General features: G+C 38.4%; 1 protein-coding gene and 1 long non-coding RNA gene across 3 annotated transcripts in view; one reads left to right on the top strand and one right to left on the bottom strand.

The window, feature by feature from the left end:
- Positions 1 to 23306, top strand: part of LOC145721848 (uncharacterized) — an 84854-nt gene that overhangs the window by 10234 nt on the left and 51314 nt on the right. The gene's annotated exons all lie outside the window — the stretch shown is intronic.
- On the bottom strand, positions 9306 to 23301 carry LOC145721847 (uncharacterized). Of its 2 annotated transcripts, XM_081822095.1 has the most exons (4): positions 23010 to 23301; positions 22522 to 22641; positions 11189 to 11348; positions 9306 to 10452 (listed from the first exon to the last, which is right to left on the bottom strand). In XM_081822095.1, the coding sequence occupies exons 1-3, from the start codon at positions 23262 to 23264 to the stop codon at positions 11322 to 11324; spliced, it is 402 nt and encodes a 133-aa protein (XP_081678221.1). In that variant the 5' UTR covers positions 23265 to 23301; the 3' UTR covers positions 9306 to 10452; positions 11189 to 11321. The 2 variants fall into 2 exon arrangements, with proteins under 2 accessions (XP_081678221.1, XP_081678220.1); XM_081822094.1 differs by lacking the exon at positions 11189 to 11348.

The following is a 23306-nucleotide window of genomic DNA, read 5'->3' as shown; positions in this document are numbered from 1 at the left end:
TAGGGCTTAAAGTGTTGGGCTAGGGATAAGGAAGGAATTCTTCAGGAGACTGGAAGACACGGGAACATTAAACACCATTTATAGGCAGTACATTTTACAATTGTTATTGCTTAAGGTGATGTCAACATATAAATCATGTAAACAAAACAAAATGGTCTACTTTCCACAACTAAGTCTCCCTGGATGATTTCTGCCCCATTTGGTTGCTCTCTGCAGAATTTAAAATTTTTGAGAGCTTTTTTTTTTTTAAACCAGATTGAGATGTGGTGGAGAGGGGAGGTTGCTAATGAGAAAAACAAGGACATTTTTATGATTCATGACATGAACCAAAATTGAACTATGAACAAGTGTAGGACAAGTGCAAAGAGAATGGTTGGATAGACTCACCTCTGGAGAAGGCAGAAGAGAAACTGTTGAGAAGTCGATTTGATAGACAGTGCCCAAATGGCAAAAGGAACTTTATTGTGGAAGCGCCCTAGGTATGATATAAAGAGCTATTTATTGACTTTATGAGAAAAGCAGCAACCTATTCATTTGGAAATAACAGCCGGAAAATATTGTTAAAGTGTTTTTTATTTTGAGAACTCAGAATCCTATTAACAGGAGAACTTTTAGCTATCTTGAAAATTGAAAAGGATAGATCTTTTGTTTTTAATAGTTGGTTCCATACTATTGTTTCTACTGTCCTTGTAAACACATTTATCTCACTTAAATTTGGATTATAAAAGCACTCACTGGTTAACATTCCCAGCATAGAGCTCTCTTCCAGCTTAATCAGTCAATGATTATTTACTGAACTTCCTGAATGTTTCCTAAGTCCTGACACTCTTCTTAGATGAAACTAACTATACCTCTTGTTCTGATGCTCAACCTTTGCCACATGTCTATAAACTTGAATCAGTAACTGATTACAAACCCAAGAGTGTGTTCCACCTATGAGATCCCTAGTCATCCCTTGGCTTCTGGGTGTTGGTGGCCATTCCTACCCCAAGCACCGCTCCCAACCCATTAATCACCATAGGTTGTAATAACATTGACTCTTGTCTACCCCCAGGCAGGCAGGAGGGTCATGAAATGGTGTTAGGTCTATTTACAGTTTGGGGTCCAGCCTTATTACTCAGCACCCCCTCTCTCCTCTTTGCACCCTTCTCTTTTCTGCTCCCTCCCTCTCAGGAACAGCAACAAAACCTGTGTGGGCACTTTTCATTTTCCTCCACTGAGTAATTTAACTCATTCATGTCTCTTTTTCCAGATTCTGTCCCAGGACCCCAACACTGCCTGTAATAGCCTTTCTAATTCAATTTTTAGACAAGAGGTATCCTTCTCCAACTTGTCCAAGATGAGGATGTTTAATTCTTCACTTTCAATAGAAAATATTGTTAATTCAAATAAAACCACAAATTTCAACACAGTTACCAGTTGCAAGTGCTTACAGACCCTTCTTTTTCAATCCTGAAGAGGTAAATAAAAATGCCTCTAACACATAGGGAGCCTTCAACTATTCCCAAAATATATATGTTGGTTGTTTGGAAAATTACTGGGGAGGAAAAAATTTCTCTCTATCTTCTTAGGCTCTCTGACTGGGGCCTTGTAAATTAGACTGAAAGAAGATAGATTAACCAGAGAAAAGCATACAAGTTTATTTAATATAATTTTCATGTGACATGGAAGCCTTCATAATGAAACATTAAATCTGAGTGTTTTTATACTAGGTTTGATGAAGGGTGGAAATTCATGGGAAAAATGTGATAGCACAAGGCCTGAGCTAAAGGTATAAGCCAATAAACTGGGGAAACTTAGCAAGGCCTGTTCATTCAGATACCTCTCTGGGTCTGTCTGTCTGTCTTAGGTCTTAGAGAAAGGAATGCTCATTTCCTTTGGGTACAGGAAGGGCACCTCTCACAGGAGGGTCTTATGACCTTCTTTAGGGGAAGGTCAGAGAGTCCTTCTTGTACCTGCTGTTTCTCAAATTCCTTCAACTTAAAATATTCAATATGTCAAGGCACCATATTTTGGGAGAGCACGTTTTGAACCCCATCAACACTAAACATGTTTTTGCATAAACAAACATTGGTTGGGAACCTACTGTGCTCTAAACATTTCTTCCATTAACACAATAGAATGAATACTGTTTGGGTTTCAGGGCCAGCTCTCTAACATGGAACTAAACTGTATTAGGAGTTGTATAAGTCATATCTCTGAGCTCTAGAAAAACAGGCATGTAATATTAAGGGATGAGGGGGCAGAAGGAGAAAGAATGGAACTATCTCTCCCTGTTGTGGGAACTGACAAGCACTAGGACCAATGATTAGTAAGTACTTACTATTTTCATATTATTTGCCTAGCCACTATTCTAAATGCTGTACATAAAGTAACTCATTTAAACAAATATCTTTTGCTTTGTGTTGTCACCCACTTTCCACCTTCCTTCTGTATCCCTTCTCAACTCTCTGAGCACCTCTCTCAACATCACCAGGATACACGTGTTGTCCTGCATTCTTTGCCCTGGCCAATCTACAGTCCAAGGTGCTCCATGCTCCAAAATCCCCTATTTTCCAATCCCTAGTCATCAAAATTCCCAATATGACACTTGCGATGAACACTGAGGTTGTATATGCATAGGGTTGTTGACTCACTATATCTTACTGAAACGAATATAACACTGTAGGTTAACTATACTGGAATTAAAATAAACACTTAACCATTATGTTAGTGTATCTGATCTTACATGCTAGGAAGAAACTTTCCAGAGATGCTTTTATTTTCAAAAAGGAAACCTCATAAATCAAATGCATTTCTGGTGGTATTTCAGGCAGGTGGGTCTGGCAGTGAGGGGCAGGCATGAGATGATTCTGGGTTACTGAATGGAAGGGTTGGCTCTTCTGAAGAGAAAGTCCATGGAGGCTGTAACTCAGAGCTATTCTGTTTTACAGCATCTTCCTTTCTCCACTTCTGAACATAAAAAAAACACAGGTGGAAAATACCAGGAAAGATAAATTAGCAAACTCAGCTTCTTTAAATTCTGCAGAACATACCAAGGCATGAGCAGTGAAAGCAATGTTGTTAAAAGCATGGGAGTCTTCTTTGGGTCCAAATGTCCTGTTACTCTGGTTATGTGCTAACAACCACATCTGCTGATCGTTGGCTGACCCATGCAAAGATTAATTTACATTTACCCTTTTTCAGGCAAGCTCTAAATAGAAAGGAATGTCCTAAATTGATTTCTGGGACTCTTAACCCAGGATATTTTTTATCTCAGTTCTTAATTATAAGAGTGGACTAAAGCCTTCAAAGGAAGAAAATGCTGGTTTTTCTTAGTCATCTTTTGGATATAAGTATCTGAAGTAAGAATTAATTATTTCACAAAGGCATGATCTTTGTCATTCTTAACTTCTGAACAGAAGGCTAAGACCCTATTAATCTTTGTCTTCTCCAAATTATTAATGCAGGTACCAAAAGCAATGACATCATTGCAACTCAGTTTCCATCTTTATTATTGCAAACTGCTTTGTATACATTCCAGAAGAATTTTTAAAATTGGAGTTTTACTGAAAGAAAAATAAATGCAAGAATAATTGTTAGATAAGTAAAAAGGATGTTTATGCCTCTTATTTATTTTTGTGATTTTTCTAATGTATTTATTATTAAATTATATACAATGAAATAATGCATAATGGAATTGCTGACCAATGATCACAAAATTTACTTTTAGAGGTTCCTCTTATTAACTAGCCCATTAAGCTAGGTCTATTGACTGGCATCATTCATTTACCTTTTGTGGCTCTTGTCACAACTATAATTATTTATTTGTATTGTTGTTTATGTAAACTCTTTCTTCCCTATTCAACTGTGGGCTACCTGAGGAACTTACGGTCAACTTTACCACCATATTTTGCATCCCCAGTGTGGTTATAGCCCCTGACACACAATAGGTGTCATAAATACAATAATTATATATTGAGTAAACAAATGATACTGTTAGGCACCTGAGATAAGTTCACTGAGATAGCTGAGCAATGAATTTGGCAAAGTTTCTTGGCAGTTAAGGCCCAAATGACATATATTGGGCTTTTGTTCTAACTAAAAATAGCATGTACATGACAAAACCATTTTCCTTGAATTGAACTCAAGACACCAAGTAACAGAAATGACCACATCTGTGGTTTTGCAGAACAAGCAAATGCTTTGGAATGAATTATTTCATGGACACTTCCTGAAAGTTTACATTACATTTAACTAATGAGAATGTTTTTGTAGATAACAGATTACATGGCCCAGGGACATTGATATCAGTTAATCAAGACAAAATACAGTTTGGTATTTAATTGTTCAAACACTGGAGTCAGAAAGATCTGGGTTTAGGGGCACTTAGGTGGCTCAATGAGTTAAGTATCCAACTTTAGATTTCAACTCAGGTCATGATCTCAGGGTCATGAGATTGAGCCATGTGGTGGGCTCTACTTAAGGCTTGCAGCCTGCTTAAGATTCTCTCTATCCCTCTGCCTCTCCCCACCCCTTGTGCATGCGCTCTCTCTCTGAAAGAAAGAAAGAAAAGAAAGAAAGAAAACAAAAAGAAAGATCTGGTTTTGCATGCTGGCTGTATCCTATACATGAGCTGTGTGATCTGGGCAATTTACTCACTTCCTCTGAGCCGTGGTTTCTGTATCTGTGAGATGTGACACTATTCCCTATTCATAAATTTGTTTGTGAATTAAATAAGATAATTTATGCAATTCTGACAAGGAGTAAATGCTCAATAAATGACAGCAAGTATTATTAGCTAACAATATTAAAGCAAAACTAGGGGAATCTAAAAGAATCAATAGTGACCATAATGATAAAATAGTTTCTCCCAGTCTCAGAAGCTTAAGTAAGCATTATGAAGTGACAAATCTCAATCAATCCTTGACTGCATTTTTCTAGTAAATGTGGGAAATGAAGAAATTTTATTTTGATGGTTACAAGGAGAGTCATATTTTAGATACCAGCTTGTAGGGAGCAAATTTGTTCTGCCATGAAAAAGATCCCAACTCATATTCTTACCCAGACAGAATTTTCACTCAGCTGATTAGAAGTGCAGATAGCAGGTGTGCTTGTGTATATTACCAAACTCTTATCAAAAATGTCAGTAAGTACTTGACTGAGAGTCCTACATCTTATGCCACATAAAAAGAGAGCAGCAGAACACATGGCATCCTGGACTGCCAAATCAGTCAGGCAAAAGCTGCAACTCCCAAACCACTGAATGAGTTTAGATATTTTTGAGCCTGCCCAAGAGTTCTGCTAAAGTGTTGCAACTGCCTACAGGTACAGCTCTTTGACTTCCGGGGTTAAGGCCACCAAAGACCTTTGACATCAACTACCCACTAGGTGTGTGATCATTTCTTAGGATGGCTTTTGCTACAAGAAACAGAATAATATCAATGGCGTAGAGGAATGCTCATCTTTCTGTTTTCTATAGTAGGAAAGTATTTATTCAAATCACCTATAAATCATTACAATGAAATGGGTCTAGGATGCAGTTTTTATTCCTACCTATATTCTCAGTATGATGGAATAAAGCATTATAGTGATGATAAAGGAATACATGTTTCTTAGATTTGCAAACAGATTATGGAGGAAAGCTGAGATAGTTCAAAGCACTGATCGATCTACAGTTGAGGAGTGAGAACAGATCACACCTTGATTCCATACCTGTATGGTTCATTAGAATAAACAGTTACATAATTTAATTTCCTATCCTGCATTTAGGACAGAAAATGAAAAATTCTATAGGGCACCTGGGTGGCTCAGTCGGTTAAGTGTCTGCCTTCGCCTCAGGTCATGATCTCAGGGTCCTGGGATTGAGCCCCATGTCAGGCTCCCTGCTCAGCGAGGAGTCTGCTTCTTCCTCTCCCTCTGCCCCACCTCCTGCTCGTGCTCCCTCTCTCTTCCTCTCTCTCCCTCAAATAAATAAATAAAATCTTTAAAAAAATTCTAATACCTAGAGACTTTGCTGGTGTTTTTCTTCGGATGAAAGTAGTTGATTAGATCATTTAGAGCTCTGGTGCCTAATTTAATAACCACCAGCTATAAGGTGGCTATCTACATTAAAAGTAATTAAAATGAGTTAAAATTAAATAAAATTACAATGTCAGTTCCTCTATCACACTAGCCATATTTCAAGTGTTCAAGAGCTGCTCTGTGGCTAATGGCTGCCATATTGAACAGTACAGATATGGAACATTCCCATTGCAGGAAGTTTTATTGGACTGTACTACTCTAGAATGATTAAAATTACTGGCTGTAAATTTGGGATGGTGCCTAGAACTTTACAAAATACCAACATCATTCTATGGTGGTAGAGTTGTCCAGCTATCAATGGAAATGTATACTTTTGTAATTCCTCTTGCAGATGTCATGCCACAAATGATTTTGTCTGGACAGCTGGGAATAGTTTCTCATTCCAAAAATAATGCTATGTTTCCAGGGTCTCTATGAAAACCTATTCTAGGTTTTATATTTTTTTGTAATCTACATAACACTTCTATGAGATAGGTATTGTTTTCAAAATGCAGGTGTGAAGCTAAGAGTGATTCATTGACTTTTCCCAAATGATTTGGCTGGTAAGGGGAAAATAAGAATTCAAGCTTAGCCACTTTAGATTCTTGAGCCAGATTCTCACACTTAGTAGCTGTGTGACCTTGAGCAAACAACTTAACCTCTTTATGCCTCAGTTTCTTCATCTGTAAAGGGAGAGTGATAATAATGGTAGTCAGCTCAAAGGGCTGTGGAAATCAGGTAGACATATATGAAGTATTTGTAACAGTGCCTGGCACATGGTAAGCTCAATAAATGTTTGCCATTATTATCTAATGCAGTGTTTTTAAAAAAGAGATTGAGAAAAAGGTTTTAATAGTTTCCACTGCTAATTATTCATAACCAGGTTGAAAAACTCTTTTTAATGGTATCTGTTTTTCAAGCTCTCCAACACAGAGATTGGGTGGCCAGGATTTCCTTCATGTCTACCCTGGAAAGGTGGGCTGGCATCAGCCAATATACCGAGGTATCACAAAAAAGGGATAAAAACTCTTCTCCGAAAAGCCTGAACGTAATAGCAGAAAATCCTCAGAGCTCAGGAGTTTACCCAAAACCTAGACAGAGTCTATTTTCATTTAACCTTCTTTTGGAGAATGCAAGAAAGGGACACAGGATTGGGAACTTTGGGTAGAAAGAATATTGTCAGGGGCGCCTGGGTGGCTCAGTCGGTTAAGCGTCTGCCTTCGGCTCAGATCATGATCCCAGGGTCCTAGGATGGAGCCCCGCGTCAGGCTTCCTGCTTAGTGGGGAGTCTGCTTCTCTTTTTTCTCTCTTTCTCTCTCTCTCTCTCTGCCTCTCCCCCTGCTTGTGTTCTCTCTCTCCCTCTCTCAAAGTAATAAATAAAATCTTAAAAAAAAAAAAAGAAAGAAAGAATATTGTCAGATAAGGGACCATGTGAGTACTGTGGTCAAATGCAAAGCTTACTTAGGGTATTAATTTTACAGTTCTGAATCTCGGAAGATTCTAGGAGAGCTTTTCTCATTGGCTCCTGAGAGGTAGGATTCAGAATTCATAAACGTAGGGAACCTGATGGGTTATGGGGGCAATATTTTTCATGAACTGGGTCAGAAAAGCAGAATGTCAGAGCTGAGCACCCCTTCACCACTCAGGACAGAAGACTGCATTTTATACCTGCCTAGAAGATTGAAACAAACTATGCCTGCACAGTTCTAATGGTGGTGGACACATGCACACACACACACACACACAGGCAATAGCAATAGCCCAAGCCTCAGGGAAGAGGGAACAAATCAAGTTCCAATAGCAGGGAAACAACCTCCCCCCAAATCCAAAACATACCCACCAAAATAAATATCCAGGCCTCCTCCTTTTCTTCTCCTCAGAAGTACTGTAGCTGTAGCCTTCTGGAGTCAATTATTTGGTTCAACTCTTAAGAGTAATTCTAGGGATGGGGGATGGTGATAGATTTTGGGCTCAGCAGAAATGGAATAGCCTCTTGCAGTAGACTGGTGGAGGAGAGGGAGAATTTCACAAGTGGAAATCATTTGGCAAATCTAAAGCAGCATTTCATTTTCATGTAGGGCTAGTCCTCATCATCCCATCCCTTCTGCAGACCTAGGTGTTGCAGGCAAGAGGACAGGAAGATAGGATCAAAGGCACAGGCTATTAGCAAAGAAACCATTTCTTATTAAACAGCCTCATTTAATTTAAGTCAGATAGAATTTAGGAATAAAAACCAAATTGTATTTTCTCCTTATTGCCTTTCCAGTTTTCTCTAAAACTCTTACCACTTTTTAAAATTAAGATTATTTCTACTGTCTCTCTAAATTGACCTGTATTTTGTTTATAAAACAGTGATAAGCTTCTAAATGTTTGATATGTGCCAGGCACCGTGCACAGCACTCAAGCATGATTTCATTTCATCTTCACGGACCTTCAGCAGGATTGCTAGTTAGTGGCGGAACCAGGGTTACAGACGCACATTGCTCCGCCCTTTAACCAGGTGTTGCATTGGTGTACGATTGTGCACTGTGTATGGTGGGTAATGCTAGCAAAGAGCACATCTGACCCCCCCGCCCCTGATTACTAGCCACGCTGAGGCCCCTACTATAAAGAATAGAAAAGTTTGCGTTTGAGGTTTTTCTTTTGAACTCTGTCAGCATGGGGTCACTCCCTATCATTTTCAGTTCAAACAGGACTCACACCATCTGGGGACGCGCGCGCGCACACACACACACACACACACTTTGATCTTGGTCTCCACCTAAAATTCCTTGATAGGGTACAGCTGCCTCTGCACAAATGTCTGCAGAAAGATGAATAGGGGATGGGAATCACGTTTTCTATGGTCTCGGCTTTATTTTTTCCCTACATTCCATCGCAGCCTATATAGTTGTTTCAGGTTTTAGTTAAAGTTGGCGTTACTAAAAGAAATTATAGGAGTCAAGAGAAAATAATTTTAAACTGTATGCTAAATAAAACTTTTCCCATAGTCTAGAACAGAGGTTGGAGAACTTTTCCTGTAAATGGCCATAGAGTAAATAGTTTAGGCTTTGAAGAGTTTGCCTCTTTTGCAACAACTCAACCCTGCAATTGCGGGGAAAACAGCCATAAATGTTATGCAAACAAATAGACTTGGCTGTGTTCCAATAAAACTTTATTTACAAAAATAGGGTTTGGGCTAGGTTTGGCCTGTGAACTAAAATTTGCCGACCCACAGTCTAGTGCAGTACTGCCCAAGAGAAACACAATGCAAGCCACAAACGTGATTTTAAAGTTTTTAGTAGTCACATTTTAAAAAGTAAAAAGAAACAGGTAATACAGAATAATACATTTATTCAACCCAATATAGCCAAAATATTATCATTTCAACATGTAATTAGCATTCAAAAATATTAATGAAGCATCTTCAATTCTTTCTTTGTGTTGTCTTTGGAATCTGATGTGTATTTTCACATTTAAAGCACATCTTAATTCAGCCTAGCCACATTTTGGTGCTCAATATCTACCTGAAGTAGTAGCTGCTGCATTGGATGAGGCAGTTCTAGACTCTATAGGTATCTCTGGTTACTCACCTGGTTTCCCTTTTCTTAGGTTTATCTATCTGCATACTCTTTCTTTATCCACACAACCTGTCCCAGCATCCTTAATCCTTCCCCTGAGTTTGACTTATTTACTATAGAGTAGCATTCAGGCATTGCTTCGGGCTGCCCATGGTAACCTTTGTCACTCCAAGTCCTACAGAACTGTGCGTATGTCTGAAGGTTGGGTTGGTGGCTGTCTTAGTCAGTTTAGGCTGCTATAACAAAAATGCCATATGCCATGTGGCTTCAACAACAAACATTCATTTCTCACAGTTCTGGAGACTGAGAAGTCCAAGAGAGGGTGCCACCAGATTCAGTGTCTGATGAGAACTAGCTTCCTGCTTCATAGGATGCCATTTTATTTCTGTGTCCTCACATGACAGAGGGGGTGAGGGATCTCTCTGGAGTTACTTTTATAAAGGCATTAATCTCATTCATGAGAGCTCCATCCTCATGACCTAATCACCTCCCAAAAGCCCCACCTCCAAATACCATCACATTAGGGGTTAGGTTTCAACATATAAATTTCAAAGGGACACAAACAGTCTATAGTGGTCTCCCCAGAGAATCACCCAGCAACCCAAGTTCTAAAGGACAGCCAGAATATGTGTGCACACTCCACATCTGTTACCTTGTGAGGTTTCCCATCAGAATGAATTCTAGATCCTCCTCTTTACTTTTTTGTCCAATTATCCAGAAAGTAACTATTGGATCTGGAGTCTCTCTGTCTCTCCTCTCTCTCTCTTTGTCTTGGTCTTCCTGTGTCTCTTACTATGTCTCATCTTGTGCAGAAGGCTAAGGAATTTAGTCTAGGAGGGCAGCCATGTACCTAGAAAGGAAAGGAGAATGAATTTTAGTGGGTAAGTAATAGTCTCCACCAAGGGATATTTTCCTTCCCAGGCTGACTGGGCTGTGAGTGTGGGGATCATTCTTCTAATTTCAGCTTCGTTATCTTATACAATGATTTTAACAGTCCTGTGGGATCAAAAGTTTTTATTTCCATTTTACAGATGAGAGAATCAAGGCATTAGGTTATGCAACTTTCACAGATTATTGTTCCTTGTTATAGTATAGTCTTCCTTTTATTATGTTTATTTGGGCTATATCCCCAACTAGATCATAACATCATGTTCTCAACATTACAAAATCCAACATCTAGACATAGCAATTGCTTAATAAAGCTTTGCTAATTGAGTAACTAAATTAATGACGAATGTATATTTATGTGCTGATGCTAGAAACTAATAGAAGCAGACTTCTTGCTACACAGGTAAATTATTTTGATAAGAACTAATATTTTAAAATTCAGATACTCAAGAAAACTACTTAGGAGTATCAAGGATGGCTGCTAATTTCTTCTACAATGCTGAATCATGGAATTGTGTTTATTTAATTAGCGCATCAATCCAACATTTAAAAAAAAACTACTCAAAAAGTGAATTTTTTAACAGTTCAGTCAAATGATTTATATATATAAAATTCACTTGATTAAAAGATAAAGCTTGTTGTAGGTAAGGTCCATCTTTAGATTAGAACAAGAAAAAAGGAAGAAAACTAACATTTACCGAGTAAATTGTGTGATAGGCCCTTTATATAGCCCTCACAAAACCCTATTAGGTAAAAAGGATATAAGCATTCATATATGCAGACGAAGAGGCAAAACTTTTGTCGGGGAGGAAAAACTTTACTCTCTTAGGTTCAGCACATGGTGGCCTGTGAATTAAACTAGAAAAAGACAGATTAACAGGTGAATATGCAGACAATTTTTATTAATATTTACATGCACAGGAGTTTACAGCAAAACTCTCAAGGAAGCAGTTATACTTGGGAACTTTTATACCCTTCTTAACTAAGGGAAGAGAATTTTGGCTTCAAGGGATGATAAATTGTGGGGAAATATGTAGGGAAAATAATGGAAGATAAGGGCTATTTTAGTAAGGTCTGTTTATGCAAACTCATCTTGGTATTAGCTCCCTATCTTTGATGATAGGAGCCATTCTCCTCTCATTGATGCAGGAGGGGCACCTTCCTCAAAGGGAAATTTATATCCTGGATTTTAGGCAATAGGGAAGGGCAGGGAACTCTTCCTGCATCTGTTGGCTTTGCTTTCAATTGCCTTTTACTCAAAATAATCCCTATGTCAAAGTGGAGTATTTGGGGGTAGCATATTCTGATCCCCTTCAAGATTCAGAAAGATTAAATTACTTGTCCAGGTTTACTCAGTTAGTGTATAGAGGACTCTGGGATTTAAATCTACCTCTGCCTGCCTCTACAGCATCTGCTTTTCAAATGTAAACATTCAGAAAAACAGTCTGGTTTTCCTATTCTATGTAATATTATTGAAATAATAACTTTATCCCAAGTAACTACTATATCTTTTAACATAGCATGATGCTTGTTTAAAATATTTTTATGAGATACCTTATTTGATCCTCCAGGTTGGTAGAAAGGCAGGACTTGCTGAACTGGTTTTACAGATGAAGAATCTAAGCTTATAAAGAATGTAGTGACTTGACCATGGCCAAGCAACCAGTTGGTAACATTGTTGCAACCATATTTGAGGTCTTCTGAATCCCCGCACAGTGCCTTTTTGGGCTATTTCATTATTGTCTCTTCCCTAACTGCCCACCCAATGAATTTAAACAGGATTATTTCTTTTAACCACAGACCTCTGAGGCATAGCCTCCCAGGGTATATGAAGGTCGCTGTTATGAAATCATATGTTCTGGGTCCAGGTTTAGTCATTTGCTAGCTGTGTGAGGATAACAGGAGATGCTTTGTAGGATGACCTTGAAAGGAGGTAAGGCAGTAGGGAGTATTATGAGTGGCTTCCATTTCTCTGGCCTCAGGCTTCAGTGTGGAAGAACCTCCACCAGAAAAACTTGCTTTGCTCTTTCCTCTGGATTGTTTATCCCCAGGGCAGAAGGAGTGATCTATCTGACTGGGGAGTCTGGGAGGAAGTACTGGGCAAGCCAAGCCCAGTCCCCTCTTGGGCTCCATTTTCTTCAGAACTTGTCATGCCAGGTCTGCATTCTGCCTTGCTAAAGGTGTGGAAGGGCCTGTGACTGCCAGGGAGGCCTGTGTTAGTCAGAGGTGAAGTATGAGCAGAGCCAGCCATCTGCTGCAGATATAAAACTATGTTCTCCAGCCTACCTTCTCTGTAAGAAGGGAACTATTTTGATGTCCACTTGCTTGCCTCTTCCATCTCTCTTTCAATTGGTTCTAACTCAGGCAGGGAAAATGGGTTTTATTTACAGCCTCCCTGGAAACCCAAGTAGACAGGTTCCTTTACTTTCTTTGTTCATAGACAAAGGGGTCCTAAATTCACTGTAAAATTATGTCTGAGCAAAGTTATAAATAATTTGTGATGTGTGAACCAAGTTTTAACTTGTAAGTGTGAAAAATGCTTTTATGTAATTGTTAAATCTAAATGGGTATTGCTTTCCCACAAAATCACAGTTTTTGTTATTGGTGGTTCTGCTGAAATCTGGCATTTCAGAAGTTTCAAAATGTCTTAAGAGCATACCGGATACAAAGAAAGAATACCCAAAGAAACAGAACTATAATTAGTACACTAACAAAATATCACAGAAATTGGGGGAAAAAATGGAAGTAAAATACTCTGCCTTTTAAATTAGAGCCATCGAAGTGGTCCGCAGTAGGAAAGTGCTGGGATGCTTCTCTAGCGCTAATTTTTGATACAAGAAAGTCATAGCCCACTTGGGCCTTAAAAAATTACTCTTTGAACTTAGTAATAGTATCTCTTCTTACTGATGTCTGAGATACCTTCTACCGAAGGAAATCAGTACACTGACTCTTGACAAGATTAGATTGAGAGATATTGCCTGATTGCCCTTCCTCCTTTGGCATCTCAGATACTAGTCTCCTTTGCCATTCCTCCTACTACAGGTCTTTCTTGCTGACCCTTTATCTTCTGCCAACTTTTTAAATGCTGGAGTTCCTGGTCCTCTTATCTACCTTTTCCATGGGCATCTGCATCTGCGTGCCTTGTGTTGAAGATTTCTAAATCCATACTTGCCTCCCACACGATTCTCCTGAACTACCCATTTGAATTCCTAACTGCCGGAGCCATCAGAGCTATCTCAAACACAGAATGTGCAGAACTAAACTCAGTTTGTGCACTCCTGCTCCCACATTGGCAGATTTCATATGAAAGTCGGTTTCTCTGGACCAGTTGGAAAATATGATAATACCAAAGCCGTGGGGCAACAACTGGCTGGAGCCGAGGAGTAGCTGCCTCTGGGCTCCTGTTGCGCACAGTCCCTTCCACTCCTGGTTGACTTCACACGATCCATCCCTGGCCTGGCAACGGCGGATGTTCGAGTTGGTGACCACTGATCTGGTCATACTAGACCATATGTTGTATTAAGAAATGGATTCAAGAACCAGATAGCATCCCTCTTTTCTATTCAGGCTGGAATTACCGGATTTTATTGAATCCTGGCTCTACCAGTTACCAGATTAATTGCAACTTTGCCGAAGTTACTTACCCTCTCTGTATCTCAGTGACCTCATCTATAAAATAGTGCTAATAAGTAGCTACCTCACAGGGCTGTTGTGAGAGATAAATGAGCTAAAGCATGAAGGCAACTGAGAACAATGCCCAACACATATGGAGCCATAGTGTCTGCTGCCTCAGCCCCGACTGTTTGTTACTCTCTCTTGGATTTTTGTGACCTATTTTTCAAAACTGCTTTTAAAAGAGATTGTTTTATAAGATGTTGGAAAATAGATTTAATCTGGTTCATGACCTGTAAAGAATACAACCTTGATGCTTGAGACTATGTAAATGCACCTTCTTCATTACTAAGAAGTCTCGTTTCTGGAGTTAAATAGAGGTTCAGTTTGACACCTGAAGTATGTGAGAGTGATAGGCCCAAATTGAATGGACAAATACTTGGTACCAACACATTACATGACTTGGCTGGAGTTTTTCTGTATATGAAATCCATGCTCAAAGGTGGAAGTCATTGTTTGAGTGCTTTTGTATTCCATAACTGTATTTCTCAAATGACCTTGAACAACTAGACCAAAACATCTTCGACATGGTCGTTCTCTTGCCAGAAATATTGTCCTGCTCTTATCACACAGCAAATTCTTACCTCCCCTTCAAGATTTGGTTTCAGATGTCACTTCTGTGACATCTTTTCTGGTACCTACTTCTCTATTATTAGCACTTACAATTGAATTGTAGCTGCTTGGTTACTTGTCTGTTTCTTTCAGAGTGAATTCCTTGAATTCTGGGACATCTTATGCATTTAACTAGAAAAGAGGTAATTACAGGCTTGGACTCTGGTGCCAGGCTCTGCAGATGTAAATCCAGACCCTGCCACTTAAGGGCTGTGTGGCCTTGGGACAGATCCTGGATGTCTCTGGACCTGAATTTCCTCATCTAGAACATAGGGATAGATAGAGTGGTATCTTGTAGGGTTGTTGTGAGGATTAAATGAGCTAAGAGTTGTAAATCTTTACAGGACAGTATGGGGCACACAGAAGACACTCAGTAAAGGTTAGCGATTACTATTATTGTTACTGTTGACTTGATTTTTCCTTAATTTATTTCCATATTTTATCTCCAGTATCCTGCAGTTGTTCAAATTTACTCTGCTACAACTGACGAAAATCTAATTTTACTGCTCTTTGCTTCTTCTAGCTTCAAGAACTAACTTTTCAAAATATGAATCACAGTTTGATTCTGCAGAGATAAAATATTGAGAAATGAAAGATATTGAATGTCTAGTATTGGCAAAAGATGCATAGCCACATTCCACGTCTTATTTTTTTGTTTTTTTTTTTCTTTTTAAAACTTATCTTGTAACTCCTCCTAACTCCCAGATAAGGCCTTTCTAGGTCAATAAATTGATTCCCTTTTACTTCTATACTACATTTTATTCCCTTCTACCCCCCCATTATAATGTGTTTAATATATATCTATTTAATATTAATTCCTGCTTCATCCTATCAGGGAGTACTTGACATTAACATGACTTATAACTGATGATGTTAACCTTGATCATTTTAGTTAAAGTGATATTTGTCAGGTTTCTCTACTATAAAGCTATTATTTTTCCCTTTCCTTACTCTTCTTTGGAAGTGAATCATTAAATCCAATCCTCAGCCAAGGGGGAGGGAAGTAACCTTCACCTCCTGGAGTGGGGAATATCTACACATATTCTTTGGATTCTTCTATGAGGAGGATTTGTCCCTTCTCCACTATTTATTTTGCATCCAATAATTTTTTTTTGAAGGGAGGGTATGGCAGAAGGGGAGGGAGAGAGAGAATCTTAACCAGGCTCCACAGCCAGCGCAGAGCCCCATGTAGGGCTCGATCTCACAACCCTGAGATCATGACCTGAGCTGAAATCAAAACTCAGATGCTTAACCCACTGAGCCACCCAGGCGCCTCCACACTCAATAATTTTTATATCAATACGGACTCATGGATATTTATTTTATTCCTTGGGTTATAATCCAAACCTATCATTATTTTGCTACTGAATTATTCCAGCTTTGGCCATTGGGGGCCATTGGGAGCTCTTTCAGATTGACTTCTGTGTCCTTGTGATATGCCCCCATCACTTTTACGTTTATTCAAACGTATAGTAATATAAGATGTTCTAGACTTATCTTGTATTTTCCCTCCTCCAGCCCTAGAATCAGCTATATCTCCTTCTCTTGGAAAAATGGTAATTAGAAATCAAAATCTGGGTGATGGGCATGCTTATTTTACTAGAATGTCACTACTTCTAGGCCCTCTCAATGGACAGAGCTAGGAAATATATGTATATATACTAAACCTATGTATGCACACATCTATCTATCTATCTATCTATCATCTATCTATCTATAAACATGAATTCATATTGATATTTCTAGCCCCAATCCAGTACTGCAGGGCTCATTTTAGCCTTCTCTCCTTGCTTATTTGTGATTTTTTCCCTCTGATAATGAGAGATCTGCTCCCATTATCTACAATTATTTACTTATTTGTTTGACCCTGGTACTGCATATTAAATTGTGCCCTCCCAAAGTTCATATGTTGAAGTCCTAGCCCCTAGTACCTCATAATGTGACCTTATTTGGAGATAGTCTTTACAGAGGTAAGAGGAAAGCAAGGTAAAATGAGGTCATTAGAATGAGCCCTCATCCAATTTGACTGGTGTCCTTATAAAAAGGGGGAATTTGGACACGAACACACGCACAGAGAGAAGACAATATGAAGATCTTGGTCAAAGAAGGCCATCTACAAGCCAAAGAGAAAGGCCTCGAACAGATCCTTTCCTCATAGCACCCAGAAGGGACCAACTCTACCAAACTCTTGATTTCAGACTTCTAGTCTCCCAAACTGTGAGACAGTAAATTTCTGTTGCTTAAGCCACCCAGTTTGGTACTTTGTTATGGCAGCCCTGGCAAGTGAATACAAATACCTAGTATACAGACAGATTAGTTTTAGAACTTCTAATACTTACCTCTATGAGAAACAAATTTACCAAATAGAATACAGGGTTTATGTATAGCTGCTTTTGCCTTTAGCCTTATAGTATTTAGTCAAAATATTGTTTTCTAAAATAAGTTCCTTTTTTACCTATACCTCTAATGGGGTTATATTATATATTTGTAATACAATTAGATTAATTTATCAGACTGAATTCCATCCTAGGATCCCTCAACATCCTGGTTGACTTTTTTTTTTTTAAGATTTTATTTATTTATTTGACAGAGAGAAAGAGACAGTGTGAGAGGGAACACAAGCAGGGGGAATGGGAGAGGGAGAAGCAGGCTTCCCTCCAAGCAGGGAGCCTGAAGCGGGGCTCGATCCCAGGATTCTGGGACCATGACCCAAGCCAAAGGCAGACGCTTAATTACTGAGTCACCCAGGCGCCCCTGGTTGACTTTTTAAAATGTGAATACAATAAATGATTTTGAGAAATGTATAAAGTCTAAGTATTCACTACTGAGAAATGTATAAAGTCTGTAAGTATTCACTACTGATAGAGTATAGAACAGTTCTAGTACCCTAAAAAGTCTCTTCCTCTGCAGCACCTTTGGAGTCAAGTCTTCACCCCTCCTGAACCCCTGGCAAGCACTGATGTGTCTTCTATCCCTTTAATGTTGCCTCTCCCATATGTCATAGAAATGAAATTATATAATATATAGCCTTTTGATTATGGTTTCTTTCACTTGGCAAAAATGTATTTGAGATTCATCCATGTTGTTGAGTATATTAGTAGCTTGTTCCTTCTTATTTCTGCGTAGTATTCCATTGTACATTGTTTATTTATCTATTCACCTGTGGACAATATCTTCATTGCTTACAGTTTTTGGTAATTAGGAATAAGTTGTCATAAATGTTCACCTCCAGGTGTGTGTGTTTGTGTGTGTGTGTGTGAACATAACTTTCCAGTTCACTTGGGTAAATAGCCAGGAGCGACACTGCTGGGTCATACAGTAAGTGTATATTTAACTTTAAAAGGAACTGCCAAACTATCTTCCAAAATGACTGTACCATTTTGTATTCAGATCAACAATGAATGAGAATTCTTGCTGTTCTACATCTTTACCAATATATTGTACCATCAGCCAGGTGTTTTGTTTTGTTTTAATTTGAGCAATTCTAATAGGTGTGTAATAATATCTAATTATGGTTTTATTTTGCAAGCACTGCATTTTACAGATCTATCCCTGTTGCCATATTACATTTGACATTCTGCTGCATAATATTCTGATATGCATCCACCACATTTCACTATTCTCCCAATAATGGACACTGCAATTGTCTCCAAATAATACCATATAATTTATTTTCCTTATTTATTATGATCTCAGATTTCAATATTTATTTTTACCAATAAGTTGCTTCACAGATGAGGAAAAATAATATCTAAACAAATATCCAAACAAGATCTAAACCATATCCAAAAATCTTCTTGCATAGAGTAGATTGTCAAATTTTCTCACATAGACAAATGTAGAATTGATGCAATTATCTTCAAAAAAGGATCACTTAATCAAGTGTTATGACTTCCAGTTTGTTTTCAATGACTTTTTTCTTTCCTTTCTCCCTCCCTCACTAGCTTTCTTCTTTGCTTCTTTCCTTTCACTTCATTCTATCAAACAAATATTTATTGAATGTCCTTGCCCTGCTAGTCATTATCCAAGCCAGGAGTATACAAAAACGAGGACACTGCCTGTAGTAACTAATAATCCAGTGTAGTGTGTGTGTTCGGGGAGAAGGAAACATGGGAACACACATGTATACATAAAATGTTTCAGAAAGCAGACAAGAATATGCAACCACATCTGCCTTGGTGAGTTAGGGAAGATTCTCCAGGAAAGATAAAAACTTGGGCTTGATTTTGAAAGAAAAGCTGAAGGGTGGAGCAGAAGGTATAAAAATACTTGGTGTGTTGTGGGCCTGGTGAGTAGTTCAAAGTCAAAATGTATGGGGTTCATGACAGTGGATAGTGGGAGGTATGGCTAGAAAAATAGGATGAATTCAGATTAAGATGGACTTTGTAAGGCGTTATTTTGTCATGTGACATCAAAGAGCCATTGCAGGTTTTAGGACAGTAGATTTGATTGGAATTTATTTATTTATTTATTTAAGACTTTATTTGTCAGAGAGAGAGAGAGCACAAGCAGGGGGAGTGGCAGGCAGAGGGAGAAGCAGACTTCTTGCTGAGCAAGGAGCCCAAGGCGGGACTCGATCCCAGGACCCTGAGATCATGACTTGAGACGAAGGCAGATGCTTAACCAACTGAGCCACCCAGGCATCCCTGGACTTGTATTTAGAACCATTACTTTGGCAATACAGATCAGAGAGGAATAAGAGGTCATTATTAGGGAGACCAATTGCAAAGCTATTATTGCAAATAGTTAAGGTAAGAGCTATTGAAGACCCACACAAAGGAATGGCCTATTTTCTGCCTAAGTTGTCTATTTGTGAAGCAGGAAAAAAGAAGGAAAATCTGGCAAGGCAGAATCATATTTGTCATGCAAATTAGAAAATAAAAACTATTATCAAAGGACAACATAAAAGGGGAGCCTGTGTATCTTGCCTGTGGTGACAGATACACACACACATGCTAACATTGTATAAACTAAACACACACACACAAGTGGGTCCAAGTGAAACTGGGGGCATTTGAATTAAGATTGTGAATTGTTGTTACCATTGTGGTAAACGGGGTAAAATTTACACAGATCTTTCTGTGTTATTTTGTACAACTGTATGAGTCTATGATCATTTTAACATAAATTTCAATTAAAAATGATAGCAAAATAAAGATATTTTCAGATGAAAATCCATTAATCTGTTTTTGGATGTAGAGAGAAATTTAAGGCAACTTGTCAAAAATTTCCCACTGGAATTTTGATTTTATGTTTCATTTATATAATTCGGGGGAAAAAGGAAAAAATAAAACTATCCAGATTCAAAACTAAGATAACAATTATTTAAATGTATCTTGTGCAGTTTTTACATGATAATTATTATTGGTGCCATTAGACATTTTACATGCTGATTAATTGAGATGGGTGAAAATAAATATTTATTGAGTACTTAAAGTACAAGTCATTGCTCTGGGGACTTACATATATTTCTCTATTTCATGCTAAAGAGGCTGATTTTATTAGAATTATTAATGCATTTTACAGATGGAGAAGCATTAAGGGTCAGACTGTGTAAGTACTTTTGCAAGGTCACAGAATGTTGGGATGAATCTATGCCTGTCTGACTTTCCAGCCTATGCACTTTTCCACTACTTAGGGGTTGAAATACAGACATAAACACATTTAAGAAATCATCTCTGTCATCGATTTGTCTGGTTGATTTCTATAGTGTCTGTATCCAATATTTAGAAATGTGGAATGTACTTCTGTAGTAATTGGTGTGGATTATTTCAGCTCAGGAAAACATGATTTAAAATTTGTGACAAGATAACTGTTGATAAAATATTTCACAAAAATAGTGTCAGATACTATTAGAAGACTTCAGGGGAATTCCCTTAACCTTTAAATAAAACAAAAACAAAACAAACCCTCAGTAAGAAGTTTATAATGTTTAACTTTTATTGGGTGTTAATTCTATGTCAGGTATCATGTTAAGCAACTTACATGTTGTTTAAACGTTCACAACAAAATTGGGATGAAAATTGGGCCGTTTGACTCCAAAGCTGCACTTCTTAACCACTAGGCTACAATGCCTTAAATATCAACCAAATGAAGATAAGGGGGGGATGAAGAAAAAAGGAACTTTAACTGAATGTTTAGCATGGCTCATGATCAGTGAACAGGACCACCATTTATTGTAATTAAATTAGCTGATTAACTGCATTATGCGTTTTGAGGGTCTAAGAGGAATCAATGTGAAAAACTCAATGGTATCTTCAGGTCAGTCACCTTCTACCCCTTTGTCTCATTTTATTTTCTTCATAGCTCTTTTACTTATTTATATCTAAAATTATTTCAGGGGCACCTGGGTGGCTCAGTCAGTTAAGCGTCTGACTCTTGGTTTCGGCTCGGGTCATGATCTCAGCCCCACATCAGGCTCTGGGCTCAGTGTGGAGTCTGCTTGAGATCCTCTTCCTCTCCCTATGCGCCCCCCCCCCCACTTGCTCCGGTTCTCTCTAAAATAAATAAATAAAATCTTAAAAAAAAAATTATTTCATTACTGTCTGTCACATGACTTACCTCACTAAAACATAAGTTCAGTAATACCAAGAAACTTGTTTTTCTTATTCAATGTTGTATTTCCAGTGTCTTAAGTTGTTCCCAACATGTATTTGGGACTATCCCAAATGAATGTGTAAATGACCTTCCCTTGACTTAAATGGTAGAGTTTTAGATTTACAAACGATGGTTTAAAAGGTTATATTAAATGACATGCATTATTAGCAATTTACTAGTGTTTCATTTCTTAGATTGGCTAAGATACACTGGAAGAAGGGAAGGAGAAAGCTGGAGGAAGGAGCTGGAGGAGGAGGCTGAGGAAAAGGGGAAAGAATATAAACTGGTAATAAGCCCTTAAATATGGGGGTGAGGGTTGAAGCATCAGAAATTAGGAGCCTTAGACCAGTGACTCAAATTGATGAGGCTTCCTGGAGTGGAATAGAAATCATCATGAAGGCTAACTTCTCAATTTGATCTCAGAAGTTCTACAACCGCAAAGATTTAAAGAAAGGAGGTGAAAGTAATTTAGGTCACTTCTAGTATGCTAATTACCTCGCATTGTGCATAGCTTTAATTAGAATAAAATAATCTTGAGGTTTCCATTGAAATTAGTGCCAAGTGTATGTACATTTTGGGCACTGGTCTACCTACTTTATGTCTTGTGGATTCTTCATGAGGAGTCATTACTGATATTATTATAATTACTTGTTAACTTCACATCATTGTCGAATACAGACAGTAGGTTAAAAAAAAAAACCAAAAGAATCACATATGAAGAACCAAAATGAGTGGGTACACTGAGGCATCTGTAGCTTAGAATGGGAAAGGCAACTAATTTTAATGAGGTTGGGGATGCAAGAAGAAAATCTAGATCCTTTAAAATGGAATACAGTTGTTAAACGTGAGCATTACAATAGATGACTCCAGGCAGTTTGAAATTTAAAGGAATGAGCATGTAGAGAAGAAGTTCTCAAACTTTTTGGTCTCAAGACCCCTTTACACTCTAAAACTTAGGGACACCAGAGAACTATCCTGTGCATTCTAGGTACTGATATTTATCATATCAGAAATTAAGAAATTTTAAAAGTATCTAAAACAATAAATCATCTAAAAACAATAAATCAATTAAATATTAACATAAAAGAATCTTTTATATGAAAAGTAACTTTCCAAAACAAAAAAATTAAGTAGAGTGGCATTGTCTTACGTTTTTGCAAATCTCCTTAATGTCTGGTTTAACTGCAGATGACTGGATTTTATTATCTGCTTCCTTTTTCAATGTTTCCGTATCACATGTCATGTAGTCTCCGGAAAACTCCACTGTACGCTTGTGAGAGAATGAGAATGCAAAAGGCAAATAACGTTTTAGTATTATTATGGAAATACTTTCGACTTCCCCCTTTAAAGGGTCTGGGGACCACACTTTGAGGACCACTGTTTTAAGAGTTAACATCAGTCGATCCAGCATCAGTTGAAAAACAGCCATGATGTTTCACAGGCCTGAGGATTTACATAAAATTTATTTTTTCAGCAAGATGAAACAACAGTGTCCTCATTATAAAGCATTCAGAGAATAAACAAACATTGCCATTTTCATCCATCAAAAGAACTGAAGTAGAAATGAGAGATCGCACGTTAGGTAAAAGGATGGAGGGGTAGGGATGAGGAGGCAGCCCGGAAGCCACTGAGACCCACCAAGTTAGGAGACGCAAAACCTGCAGAAGACGCCGCCAAGGTGGTCAGGAGGAAAGAACTGTTGTTCTTAGGGGAAAATATGGGCGGGGAGGGAAAATGGTTACCGGGGACCGGGGAGTTGAAGGAATTAGGCAGGGATAGGGACAAGCGGTAGCTGCCCCACCCCGCCCTCACGCCTCCCTGCACCAGGCCGAGGAGGACGAGGTGGGCCAGGGGCGAGGCGAGCGGGTCAGGGAGCTTCCCGAGAACCTTCATGTGCAGCGGGGAGAAAAGAGATTTCACGTGCAGCGGGGAGAA

Source organism: Leptonychotes weddellii, chromosome 5, assembly GCF_054177405.1.
Source record: "Leptonychotes weddellii isolate Sample4059 chromosome 5, ASM5417740v2, whole genome shotgun sequence".
Lineage (NCBI taxonomy): Eukaryota > Metazoa > Chordata > Mammalia > Carnivora > Phocidae > Leptonychotes > Leptonychotes weddellii.
This window is presented reverse-complemented; position numbering and strand designations above follow the sequence as displayed.